Source organism: Agelaius phoeniceus, chromosome W, assembly GCF_051311805.1.
Source record: "Agelaius phoeniceus isolate bAgePho1 chromosome W, bAgePho1.hap1, whole genome shotgun sequence".
NCBI lineage: Eukaryota > Metazoa > Chordata > Aves > Passeriformes > Icteridae > Agelaius > Agelaius phoeniceus.
This window is the reverse complement of record NC_135301.1, coordinates 6,487,023-6,501,365: the sequence shown is the minus strand read 5'-3', so window position 1 is coordinate 6,501,365 and position 14,343 is coordinate 6,487,023. Positions and strand designations below refer to the sequence as shown.

General features: G+C 41.6%; 1 protein-coding gene across 1 annotated transcript in view; it reads right to left on the bottom strand.

The window, feature by feature from the left end:
• Window positions 1-14,343, bottom strand: part of LOC129133639 (ubiquitin-associated protein 2-like) — a 178,071-nt gene that overhangs the window by 57,591 nt on the left and 106,137 nt on the right. Inside the window, exons 19-20 of the mRNA XM_077193162.1 lie at window positions 13,655-13,746; window positions 12,692-12,739 (exon numbers count right to left, since the gene is read on the bottom strand). Of these exons, the coding sequence (XP_077049277.1) occupies window positions 12,692-12,739; window positions 13,655-13,746 (140 nt within the window). The remainder of the gene's footprint in view (window positions 1-12,691; window positions 12,740-13,654; window positions 13,747-14,343) is intronic.

The window sequence follows — 14,343 nt, the reverse complement described above, 5'->3', positions numbered from 1 at the left end:
CACATAGATGCTCATGTACCCAAGAGTTGGGCCACTGAAGAACATTGGAACAACTAGCAGGTGGACCGGGCTGCTGGGATTGAAGTGGCTCAGGTGGCTCTCCATTGGCAACATAAGGGTGAATTATTTCTATCTCAGTGGGCCCATGACACCTCAGGCTTTTAAGGAAGAGATGCAACATATAGATGGGCTTGTGATCAAGGGGTGGACTTGACAGTGGACACTATCGCACAGGTTATCCAGGGGTGTGAAACATGCTGCAATTAAGCAGGCCAAGCGGTTAAAGCCTCTTTGCTATGGAGGATAATGGCTGAAATATAAATAGAGGGTGGTCTGCCAAGGCAAGCGCCATGTGCTTCCAATTGTGGAAGCAACCACAAGATGGCTGGAAACATACCCTGTGCCCCATGGCACTGCTCAGAACACTATCCTGGGTCTTGGAAAGCACATCTAATGGGGACATGTTACTCCAGAAAGAATTTAATCAGACAATGAAACTCATTTCCAAAACAACCTCATAGACACCAGGGCCAAAGAACATGCCATTGAGTGGGTGTATCACATTCCCTATCATGTACCAGCCTCTGGAAAGATTGAACAATTTAATGGACTGTTAAACACTACACCAAGAGCAATGAGTGGTGGGACTTTCAAACATTGAGATACACATTTAGCAAAAACCAACCTGGTTAGTCAACACCAGAGGATTTGCCAATCAGACTGTCCCTGCCCAATCAAAACTTTTATGTATTGTAGAAGGGGATGAAGTTCCTGTAGTGCACATTAAAAATAAGCTGAGGAAAAGTCTGGCTTATCCCTACCTCAGGCAAAGGCAAACCCATCCATGGGATTGCTTTCACTCAAGGACCTAGGTGCGCTTGGTGGGTAATATGGGAGGATGGGGAAGTCTGTGTGTGCCTCAAGGGAATTTGATTTGGGGTGAGAATTGCCAATTAATTAAACTGTATGGTGTTAATAACTATATAACACTGATAGTAAAAGGTTTTAAAATCATAAAATTCAGGGAATTAGAAAGAAGCTAGACTTAGTGGGGCCCTGGAAAAATGTTAAAAATAGACTCTGAAAATGTTAGGCTTTGTGTTTGCCAGATCATGTGAAATTGCACCTGCGTAAGCAGTATATGATAAATGATATAATTGTTAGATGTGATGCTTGTTTAGTAATTAAATATAATTATTGTTTAATCGTAGGAAGAATCATGAGAAACTATGTTAGAAGTTTGAGGGGGACCACAAGGAGCCCATGCTTGGATGAAATCTATGCATACAATAGAACAATATAAGTTTAATAATTAACATGAAAGTTATATAACGATAGAATATAAAAACATGTTCATCCCAAACCCATGTCGGAGTCAGATTTGGGTTTGTACCCCTGACACCCAGAGCTCTTCAATAAAAGCACCTACATATAATCATTCTCATGATTATGTGTTTCTGAACGCTAACAACACTGTGTATTATCACCTCTGTGGCAGCTATATGCATCATCACGCTGGGCACCTTATGACATCCATCTTTGCCACATCCATTCTGGAAAAATGAACCTGACTTCCCTCTGATTTGCACATTAATGAAGAATGAACTTTCATAAACCAGAACAAGTGCAGTGGTGATGGAATCAGAACTGGCTTCAACATGCAACAATCCAACACTATCCACCATCTTTTCTGCCTGAAAGACTGTTAGGACAGATGGACCCCAAAGTCATGGACTAAATTAACTCAATGAACTTTTATAGGGATGTTCCATAGACTAAGGGAATGATATCTGTCTGTACAGCTATCAAAAAATAGGAAAGGTGATGGGATATAGGGAAGTGTGGGACCTGGTATGATGCAAATGGTATGGAATAAGGGGTAGATACTGTCCTGGTTTCATCTGGGATACAGTTAATTTTTTCTTAGTAGCTGGTACAGTGCTGTGCTTTGGATTTAATATAAGAATAGTGTTGATAACACACTGATGGTTTGGTTGTTGCTAAGTGGTGCTTACCCTGAGTCAAGGGCTTTTCAGCGTCTCATGTTCTGCCAGTGGGCAGATGCACAAAAAGCTGTGAGGGAGCATGGCCAGGGCAGGTGACCCAAACTGACCAAAGGGATATTTCATACCACAGAACATCATGCCCAGTATATAATCTGGGGGAGTTACCACAGTCCAGTGGAATTTTGTCTGGTGTGCTAATTCCAAACCTCCATTTAGGCCTGGAATTAATGCCTTCCATTTTGCCATCTGTGCCTGTTGTGGTGGTTTATCCTATGGGAACTTCCCTCTTTGACAGTATTTTGAGACAAGTAAACTGCTTTTAGTCCTGACAGTACTCAAGTGCCCAGAGCTACCCCCTCAAATGACGTCTGGACTTGGAGAGCTCCTGAGATTGCCAAGAAATATGTCATTTTACAAATCATCCAAAATGTAAAAAAATGATGTATTGACACAAAGATGACAAATATACCAAAATGAAAAAAATTTAAAAAATCACAACCAACACTGGCATATTACATAAGGAAAAGAGACTCGGGCAGGAAGGGAAATTCAGTGGAACACAATAGGCATCAGAGCTCACTTGGGAGGGAAAGGAGAAATCACAAAACAACCACCAGCAGTAAAACTGCCCCACATGTTGCTATCCCAACACTTTCACATCCCCCACTGAACCACTACAGCCAACCTGCTCCCAACACACCACTACCCTCCCCAAGCACAGCCACCCCACCAATGCACTTCCTGAAGACCACCACAGCCAACAGCCAAAACTGAAAACCACAGCGGGAAACCTGTTGCCCTCAGAAAGTGAGGAAAGGAAAGCCATGACACCACATAAAGCTGCTCACATGGCAGCACCCAAAGCATAACACCAACCCATACCACCACCAAGCCTGACCAGGCTCACACACCCAGCACTCACAGCCTCACCTAGGCTGTGCTCACAGACCTACAGCCCTGCCTGTGGTGTGGTACCCTGGTGCTCCTGCCAGGCCTCACCACCACCCATGTCTCTGCAACACCACCTTCCCCTGGGACAGCCTCCAGCTCCTTCAGGCCATGGCTCCTAGCATGCCACAGCCCTGCCACCACCAGCAGGCACCCTTTCTCTTCCCCAAAACCCTCCTCCACACCTACAGTAACTGCTGCTACCACACTCTGCATCCTCCAGAAGCTCTTCACCATCCTCAGGACCCCAAACAGCCCCGCCCACCACCACTGGGATGGCAAGATATGGCATCACGTCCTGCACCACATCCAGCAGCTTGAGCAGTATGTGCCAGCCAGTGGCATACTCTTTGAAGGCCAAAGGCCCTGCAACCTGCTGCTCAGCATCAACAAATATTTTGGGTGTGTTATAGATGAATAATGTGATAGTTGGCTCTCACAATTGAGAGATGAATATTATGTATATGTTAAGACAAGTTTTGTAAATATATAGTAATGTTATTGTAATATGTCCTCCCATAGTCTTCTTTCCCCTCCTCCTTGTAATAGCTGCAGTAGTCAAGGCATTTGGGGAGGGCTGGTTTATTACTAGGAGGCACGACATGACAACACCTGACCTCCAATCAAGATGTAAAAAAGTGATCTCCACCAATGGATGGCAGAGGAGTTGATTGACAAAACTTTGGAGGGGATTAGGGTATAAAAGGCAGAGCATCCATTTTGTAAACGCGCATATGGCTGCTATTCATGGAGACTCCCCAGCGTTGTAATTTTTCCTTATTCAGTCTTTGTTGTATTTTTTTGTTAAGGTTTAATAAACCTTTGAAATTTTAAAAGTGAGTGTTGTTTCTCACAGGTGCATCCAGGACTTCCTCTGCACCCATCATCACAGACCCTATGTCTGAGACCACATCTGCCTAGAAGCTCACACCTGCTTCCATCTCCACAACCACACCCATATCATGTGTGATTAGCCCAACTACCCTGACCAACATGCAGAGCTCCACCCATGCCACCATCACCGCTTCTGGACCACTGCCCCATTCCCATCCCTATCCTCCCACCTCCACAATCGGTGGCTAGATCCACCACAAGAACAGTCACGGACCCTGAGCCTCCACTGACTACTCATTTATTCTATTTAATTTGACAAGGGTGTTTAACTATTTATTCATTTATTTATTTGACAGAAAATAAAGACCTGTTGCAAAAAAGCATGTTGGTGCCTCTTGTCTCAGGAGCACAGAGACAAGAAGCCTTTGGGGTAGGGAGAAGTGACCTCCACTCAACACCAACTCCAAACAGAGCTCTGCAGTTCCCATGCTCCACAACCCTGTGCACTCTTTGTTTTGGCATCTCCCCAAGAATGATATTTCCTCAACTTCTTTGGAAAACCTCTGCCAGGGTTTAGCCATCATCATCAAAATCATCTCTTCAGCCTCTATCTTCTCAACATTTTCCACCTTCCATCCCAGTTTAGACTGACTAATGATTAGCACTGGAGTCCTCAGTAAAAGGAAGGCATGGACTTGTTGGAGAGTTGGAGTTGTTCAGCCTGGAGAAGAGAAGGTTCCAGGGGAAACCTTATTGTGGCCTTTCAGTACTTAAAGGGGTTTTATAAGACAGATAGGGACAGACTTTTTAATAAGGCCTGTTGCAATAGGACAAGAGGTAATGATTTTAAACTAAAAGAGGGTAAATTCAAACTACATATAAGGAATACTTTTTTTATGATGAGGATGGTAAAACACTGGCACAGGTTGGCCGGAGAGGTGGTGGATGCCCCATCCCTGGAAACATTCAAGGCCAGGTTGGATGGGACTCTGAGCAACCTGATCTAGTTGAAGATGTCCCTGCTCATTGCTGGGAGGGTTTGTCAGAAATGGAATGTTATAATTTACAGCTTAAACATTTTCATTAAGGAGTTTTGCCTATTATAGCAAAACTGTACAAAAGCTGCAGAGAAAAACACCAAAACACTGAATGGGGCCCTGGACTGTTTGTTGATGGAGATAAGATAAAGTAACTTCGGAGAAGAATACATTCACAGAGGGATCAAGCTTAGCACCTTCAGGGTGGAGACCACAGTTCTGGGGCTAACAGCTGCCAGGCTTGCACAGACTCTCACACCAAAGGGTGTGGGGGAGGAAGAGAGGTTTTGGGTGTGTAATGAAAAAGCCTCTGGTTCAGAACAGTGAACACCCATCCTCCACTGTGCGGAGGACCTCAACTGTGGGGCCCCTTCATCCTGGGAAAAGCTGCATCCACAAGGATGCAGATGGGGTGTCATGGCCCATCAAAGGCCCCACCCCAAAGGGGTCCCCAGACCCTGCACCAGAGCACTGCAGCGCGATGCAACAGATCCACAGTGTTGCAAGAGACAGTGTCAAACTTGTCCTCCCCAGGGGAGGCAGGTGGGCATTCCCACCTGGCCCAAACATATATTAATCCACGGGATTCTATACTTTGTGGTGTTAGTGGGCAGCAGGGGACTCTCACCACCAAGAAGACCAGATGGATGGGAACGAGATGTTGTTGGAACCCCCAGAAGGGTGACATGTTTCTATTTAACCTCTGTTATAGATGAGTAAATGGTTGGCTCTCACAATTAAGGGGTGAACATTATATGTATGCTAAAATAAGTTTTATAAATGTATAGTTATGTTACTGCGATGTGCTCCCCCCAGTATGTGTTATCATAGGATGGTCTTGGTCTTGGGAAGGTTGGCTTGTTACTACGGCAGCACCTGACCTCCGATCAGAATGTAAGAAAGTGACCTCTACCACTGGACAGCATGGAAGGAGTTGACTGACAAGGCTCTAGGAGGGGCTAGAGATATAAAAAGCAAAGCGTCCATCTTGAAGAGGAGCCAGCCATGTGGTAGGCAGCCATGAGAGAGGCTCCCAGGCCTGTTTTTCCTTATTTAGTCCTTTTCTTTTGTTTTTATTAAGGTTTAATAAACTTTTAAAATTTTTAAAGTGAGCAGTCGTTTCTCACACCACTGTCACTCTCTCCTTGCCCCCACATGCACAACTTCTTTTCTTTTCTTTTCTTTTCTTTTCTTTTCTTTTCTTTTCTTTTCTTTTCTTTTCTTTTCTTTTCTTTCTCTTTGCCTCTTTTATTATAAAATAAAATATATCAAGTTTTTTTTGCACCAACATCTAACCTCATTTGATTTTAATAATGTTTTTTGGGTATATTTTGAACCTTTCTGGGTCCAATCCATTTTAGTCACAGAGGCTTAGTTTCCTTCGGTCTTTTGTGTTAAACTGGTTTGTAACAGGGATTGAACTAGATGACCTTAAAAGATCCCTTTCAACCCAACCCATTCTATGATTACATGAAGGAGAGACACAGCAGAGATCACTTTGACTCAGCTGAATTCAGCTACTCATGCCACTTCGGGCACTTTTCATGCCAACTGTCTCATTGTGTTGCTTGAAAACACCTTGCAGCATGAGCAATTCTCAGGCAACATAGACAAGGTCCAGCCATGGACCTCCAACACCAGTGTATCTCCTGCAGGGACAGTGTTGGAAAATATATCAGGTTTAAATTTTTTTATTTTTAAAGTTTAGTCAGGTTTTTTCGCCTCTGTCCCAGGGGAAGGGAATTAAAGTTTCTTCCCAAGGTATTGTTCTACCAGGTGTGACAGGACTTCCTCCTCCCTCCTCTCTCTACCACAGATGGCAGGTACAGATGGGAGAGAGAACCCAGGTGGGTCAAAGGCCCAGCAAGGGGTCATCTCATGGTGCCAAAAGATCTGCAGCCTGGCCAAGAATCAACATCATGATATGGAGAGCAGATGTGGGAAGAGATAAAAGAAAAATAAATATCATTGACCAAAGACACTTCTCTTTATGACTATAAAAGTCACACAGATTATCACGGAGGTAGAAGCCTCTGTTGAAAACAGAGTTTGCTCCTTAGAATTTTTAAAACTTTAATAATAATAGGATAAAAGAAGGACAATATTTCCAGCACTGGGGTGCTTTTGACAAACTGTCAAAGAGCACCGGAAAAAAACTTAAAATCATGTTCTCTATATACATTACTGGAGTTACATGCATATTCATTAGCTTATACATTATTTAAACATTCCTGAGAGCTTTTGATATTGCAGGGGCTCTTCTAGGTTTCCCATCCTGGCTTATCTGTATGACATCCGGAGATCAAGTCAATAAATTTTATTCCTTCCCATTATTTCATCCCTGTTGTTTCACACTTTTCTGATAAGAGGAGTTAACGAGCTCATTCCCAGCCTCCTCTGGTGCTCTGTCTTGTGTTAGTGTTATCTTATCACTTGGAGAGGTCAGTCAGTGGATGCCCTTACACTGTTAGTGTAAGAGATGCTCCCTCTTAGTGTGAGAGATGCTACTCACTTCCAAAAATGTAGAAAGGTTTATTAAACCTTATCAAAAATACAACAGAAGACTGAATAGAGAGAATATTACGGTGCCAGGAGCAAAGGATTTTTCCTACCATGTGCTCGTCTACACAATGGAGGTTTTGCCTTTTAACCCTTTTGCTTCTCCCAAAGTTTTGTCCATCAACTCTTTCTTCTCTGTCCAGTGGTCGAGTTTACTTCCTTAAATCTTGATTGGAGGTCAGGTTTTGACATAGTGACAAGCCGACCCTCCCAAATGTCCCAAACCCAAGCAGTCCCCTGATAACAACACAAGGGGGTAAAACATAACTATTAATCTATAAAGCTTTTCTTAACATATATACATGATATTTGCCTTTTAATTGTGAGAGTCAATCATCGCATTACTCATCTATCACATTAGTTACACAAAAGCTTTTTCACATCTTATGTTTTGCTAAGGTCTATAGTACAATACGTTAATCATATCACTATTTTTATAAGCGATACATAGATATTATATTCATTACACTACTATTTCCATGTGCAATATAGTACGTACTTAAGTTGATAGAGTATATTATATTAACAATCAGCTAAAAAGACAAAATTTGTATCATATCTAAATACTTATGATCAATAACAACATGCAAAAGCTAATACATAAATGCGAAAGCCAATATTATCTAGTCATTTTTAACACCCCTTACACACTCCCTGGAAATGTGTAAGACGGCTACTTCTCCAAGCCTGAACGCATCTTCGTGGCTACTTTTCCAGAAATTGAGGGAAAGGGTTTCGATGTGTTCCCCATCAACAACTGGATGGTAAGATACATTGAATCCTAATCTATACTCTTTCTTTGCTAGCTGTAAATTGGTACCTTTAATCATTCACTTGATTCCTAAGTTGTATGTAACAAAAGGTTAACCCTAAGTAACATTGTAACAAGATGTACAGGTAAAGTAAGCAAGATAACAAAGAAAGCAAGATAGCAGGGTAAGTGAGATAACAAACGCCATCAAGAGCAAGATATCAAATTTTAACGAAACTTACAAACTGCAAAATTAGCTAAAAACAGGTTAGACTGAAAAAACAAGAAGCACCAGGCATGTGCGGAAGATAGAGGTAAAAAGTTCAAACATGAGGAAGACTACAGAAGCCTTCATCGAAAGACCACCAGAAGACTGATGACCAGAACAGAAGGAACTGATGCATGCGTGAAAGCAAAAACTGCTATAAAATCATTACACAGCTTTATGCAAATATGTGTATGCCAATGATATGTAATGGCGATGTTGTGCAGGAGGACTTTTAAAATGTAACTGAAGGCTAAAGAAGATTGAGTGAGTTTTTGGCAGAGAGATCCACCTCACTCCCAGTGCTGAATAAACAAATACCTGCTCTATAGCCATCTGACTACAGTCTTATTTTCTTGCCCAGTTTTGGGCTTCACACTGTATGTTATCTACTAGTAGTTCCCTTTTTTTGGTTGTTGTTTTATGCCTGTGTAGTACATAGTCTGTTTAGAGTCTTAATGTCTGATAAATTTGATTCTATTGAATAATTCATTCATTCTATAATAAACCTAATCGGCCATTCTTGAAGAACTTGTGGATGAGAGCAGGTTGTGGGGTGCTGGCTGCCCCAGTAAGACTACTGTCTGCTGCCAGAGGCCTGGGCAATAGGAAAGTACTTATCTAAACTCTCATATCTATTCATAACACCAGGTGAGGCCTGATGAACTTAACATCTCAACAGACTGGGAGTAGCACAGAAGATACACAAAAGATAAACGCATCAACGGCCATCAAGGACCATAAACGGACTATCAACTCAAAATATCACCCATGGTATGGTCGAGACACCCATTCTGGGAAAAGAGAAATAAGAATGAGGACCTAATTAGCATCGGAGGCAAAGAGATCTGTAGCCAATAGGAAACCAAATACTAAGAACTATATAACTTGGAACCAATGAACATTGAGCCAATGAATTACTGTGGGTTCTGACTGTATAAGTGTGGCTGCATTTCTCTTCACAGAGAAAAGCAAGGCACAACTTCCCAAGGATATTTCTGGGAATCGCAGCCAGGAACCTCAGAGAAAGAAAACACTATTCTTATCTCAATTGCTGCGCCTCTTGTTGTTCACAAGTGGAATGCATTGTGGAAGATTGTTTAACGGAAGGGAATTGGTACTTGGATTCTGGTGTGAGTGTTTTGATTCATTGACCAATTGAATCCAGGTGTGTGTGTGTGTCTGGACTGTCAGCGGACAGTCATGAGATTCTGTTCAGTGCAGTGGAGTTGAGTGCTTGTGCAGATTCAATTTACACGTAATGTAATATAGTGTAATATAATATAGAATAATATATAGTATAATAAATAATTAATTAGCCTTCTGATATCCATGGAGTCCTCCTCATCATTTCTCCCAGATGTTGGGGTCGCCCTGCGTTTACTATATATAAGTATCTGAAAAATCTTGTAAAATTCATGTGTCATGGACTGATTTTCTCTGCACACCCCAGGCTATATGTGGATGAAATTATTTATGTTACACATCCTGGCCAGAACAGCATCCTGGCCAGAAATAAAGTAATGCCTTGATTCTCTAACCCTAAAAATGCTGTTGGAGGGTTTTTGTTTTTCCTGCAGTTTCGGTGACAAGGGGACCTAGGTATGCCAAAACATCGTGCGTATGCCAGCACCCAAAGCATAGCACTCCTTAACACAACATTGCCTGACAAGACCATGGCTCCCAGCCTGTCAACACCACCACACAGACATTTTCCCTCCTCCAAAAGCTTTGATAAAACATATGATGTTATGGATACATATTATAATATTGGCTTTTCACAAATATTAAAATGGGTTTTATATGTGTAGTGTTAAAATAACTTTGTTATAACTATATAGTTTTTATTTCTGTTGTTAATTAAGCTTAGTGAAATAGCTATGCTTGTGTTAAAATGTCTTCTTAGATGGGATAAGATCTAATGAACATAGGATGAGGCAACTTGCTATAGATATGCCAACTATCAGCACTCACCGTCTGAAGACAGTGTGGACCAAGGCCCAAAAATCTGAGGTGATAAGAACAGACTAAAACCACAACCAAGGAATAAGTATGCTCTAAAAAGGCTGATCCAAGGAGGAGACATGCTAAACAATTCTTGGAACATGCAAACTAGTTTGGGGAAAAGCTTACTATGCATAAGGATCTATGAATATGCAACAGGTTGAAGGGAAAAAGTATTTAAGGGGTATCCACAAAGATAACAGCGTGCTCTTGGCTGAGTGCCAAGATGGACCTGGCCATAATAACCTTTGCTCTATGGTCTGATTTGCAGAAAAACACTAACTCTACAACTTTGTAAAAGTTGTAAAGCTGGTATGTTTATTACAGCACTGGATGCATGTGGGGATCGTTCCCCCTAAAGGACATGCGCGCCCCTGAGAATTCCCAATCCTTTTTTATCCCTCCTTACTGGTACATATGCATAGAGTTTCACAATAGCTTCATGCATGTTAATTTTAGTGGTTTCGCATTACAGCTTGCAACTAGTCCTTGTACAGAGAAAACTCTCTGGTCATCCTGTCTGTCTCTTGCCTTAGTTTCAAAGTTCAAGGGGCCCTTCTTATCCCTTCAGCTTGGAAATTGCATTCCTTTTTCCTTGGCTGAGGCAGTTTTTGTGAGGGCAGCAAAGCTAACAGACTAAACAAGTTCACGTATGTTAGCAAGCTACAGACTTAATAATTCAAAGCGGCACATTTCGCCTAAATCTGAAATGGATTTCTACTCTGTTAAATTTCCACTCTTTTTCAGGTCCTTGTTTCTTATTGTCCTTTATTAAACTTTTTAAATTTTCACAGAAGAGTGAATGCGTTTTTCACATTTGACAATAGCTCTCGTAGAAGCAAAATGTGATCCTTGCTGTTGGAGGGGACCTTGAAACTTCAGCAAGTGAAACCACCACCTCCTTCTCCTCCTACTAAAGCTCTAACTAGATAAGTTGGTTCAGCTCCATCTTCAGAGGACTCTTGGATATCCCTCCTCTTGGGGCACAGGGGCTCAAGGCCATCCCAAATGCAAGAACTTTGGCTTACAGTCTTATGGGGGGCATTTTGTTCTTTGCTCCCCAGCCATCTCAGGCAAAAAGGTAGAGAAAGCATTTTACTGCTGTTACAGGCACACACTCATGGGACCACAGCCAGGGACTCAACCCAGCAGGAGTAGGAGCAATATATATATCCGAAGGAAAAGCCTTTCTTATCCTCAAGAGCTTGAGACATAGGAGCTGGGGCAGCTGTATCCAGGAACACATACAACAATCAAGTGCCTACACCCAGAGCCACTTCCTCAGAAGCTGCCGCCCCCTCAGAAGCTGCTGCCACAACCGCAGCAACCACTGCTTTCCCCCTCAAGACCCTCGGTCCAGGAGGGGACTGCCCAGGTTCTTCCAAACGTGTAAAGATCAGCTAATATGAAAACAAAGGCAATACACAAGGGAAAGGAAAAGAGACCACTGAAATGGAGGTTTTGGGGGTTCGCTTAAATTAGCAATATGAATTAAGCATTTAAATTTTAGCTTGTAGAATTGTGTGTTGAATTTTAACCTTTTACTTAAGAAATCTCTGCCATGGTACAAAGGGCATAGGAAAATGCAAATTTCTGAAGCTTCTTGCATAAAGAACAATACAGGAAGAAGACCATGGGATGCAAAGAACACAGATAAAGGGGCTCCTCTGTCTCCAAGCTCATCAAGACCGACAGACATACTCAGATAAGCACCAAGAGACCAAAAGCGCACGCACAAAGGACAAAAGTTCAATCATGAGGAAGACCACAATCTTTGGCCTCAGAGACCACCAAAGACCCCCTTGCGACCACCACAGCAAACAACGCATGCCTAGAAGGGTGTGGATCTAATTATCATGCGAGGCAAGGACAGGCAGGGCCAGGGGTTGAATATGCATGGAAAGGTTGTGCAAGTAATGTATATGGAACACCTTTGTGAATAAAGATGTGGCTCAGACCAGGGCTCAGGGCACAAGTTTTCACAAGAGTTATCTCGCTTGTGCTGGGCGCTGACAATACATACCCACTTCATAACTACATCAGGTTGTGGAGTGTATTTATTCCGCATATCGCTTCACAAGCACAGAGCACATTTGTTTCTGTTTGCAAATTTACAGTTTCACTGTATCAATTTATACAACATAGAAAACTGAATGATTAAAAAAACAGAATATAGAACATAGAGATAAGCTCTCAGTCACTATCAAATTAATTAATTTGTGTTGCACAAATGATCAACACTGAAGATAACTTCTTTAAAACTAAATAAAGCAAGCCATTTACTTACCATTGGCAGCCTGGATTGAAGCATCTGGAGATCATCATAACCATAAATCTGCTTAAAGACAGATAGAAAATAAAACATTATAACACATTTCTCTGATGATGTTCAATTTGGGGCTCTGTTTAAACAGTTTGACCTAGGCCCAGTCTATTTTAGAGATGTACAAATATATGTCACATTGTGCTATCATGGTGCACTGTAGCATTTTAAGGCTAGTAGAGCAAAGTTTAAAATGGCTTTTCACTCTGATGTTGCTTCCTTGTGACAGCAGTCCTCTGAGAATATTACTGTTGCATGTTCAATATGGTTTTTGCAGATGCATCATTCATCAAATTGTTTAAAATCTACAGGGCATTCAGAATTGGGAGTAAGAGCAACAGTCTTCCTTGCTGTAATAATTACTTCTGAAAATAGCAGGATTTAAGATTCTATTACTAGACCACAAAGCAACCTATGGTATCCCCCTCGCATTCAGTGTAATATAGAAGAATTATTAGAATTAAGTTTCTGATTCAAAAAACAGATAACCAAAAATATGTTCACCCTGGTCAGACACCAAAAAGTTACATGCACTCTATTAAAGTATGACAGACAGGATACATGGCACATTTCGACCATTACTCTGCACTACTACTATTGCATTACTACATAATACTATCTACTCCAGTAATAAAAACCTAAATGGATCTAATTTTATTCAAAGGGCCTAAAACCTGATAATGCTGAAAACCATAGCAATGTGCATGTTTACCTACAACAGCAGCCAGATCAGGTCTGTACCAACACTTATACAGTTTACTATCAACAGTAAACCCTCACTGAATACATTTAACATTCTTCAGCATTTGGAACAAGAATTCCAGGTGCAACATGTGCCAACAGAAATGCATTGGCATAGACAACAGCAGGTCTGGAGGGCTCACTTGCACCAAGGCTTAATCAATCAAGGACAAACAAATTGCTTACTGGGTAGGCAGGCAGAAGTCCTCCAGGTCCCACAATATACTGGTTATGCAACAAGGGTGATAAACCTTGAGGCAGATTTGGGGGAGCTTTGCCTATAGAATTAAAATACAGGCACTTTAACAAGTCTTTAGAAAAGAAAAAGCTTCAGCATTGAGACAAGATAGCTCACAAGTCCTGGCAGCTGCACTGTCTTAGTTTGTAAAAGCAGAACTACACAGAATTTTGTGCTGGTTGATGAAAATGCTCAAAATAGCCTAGAGAGTTTAACCATGCCTCAAGGAAGGGAAACCATAGGCTACTTAAGACTGAAAAGAGTCCCATCAGAGAACAGTCTAATTTTGTTATTTACTCTGTCCAAGAGAATTACAATAATTACTGGAACGTCTCCTTTCCTTAGTCCTCTCCTGAAAGCAAAATTCAGGCATTGTTTTCAGTCTAAGAGCAAATTAACTCCTTTAATTTTCTGCTCTGTCAACACATTGCCCCTTTTTTTCCTTTCTCTAGACGTGGCAATAGGGAAGTGGCATATGATAATGAGGACACTGCAGTATATTTTGACACTGCCAAATAAATTCAAGTCACAGAGAAGACTGAAATTAAAGCTAATGTGAACTCACAGCAAAGAGCTGATTAAAACCTGGAATACAAACAGGGTCAATCTCCTAGTCCAAAACTTCCCAAGACAGAAT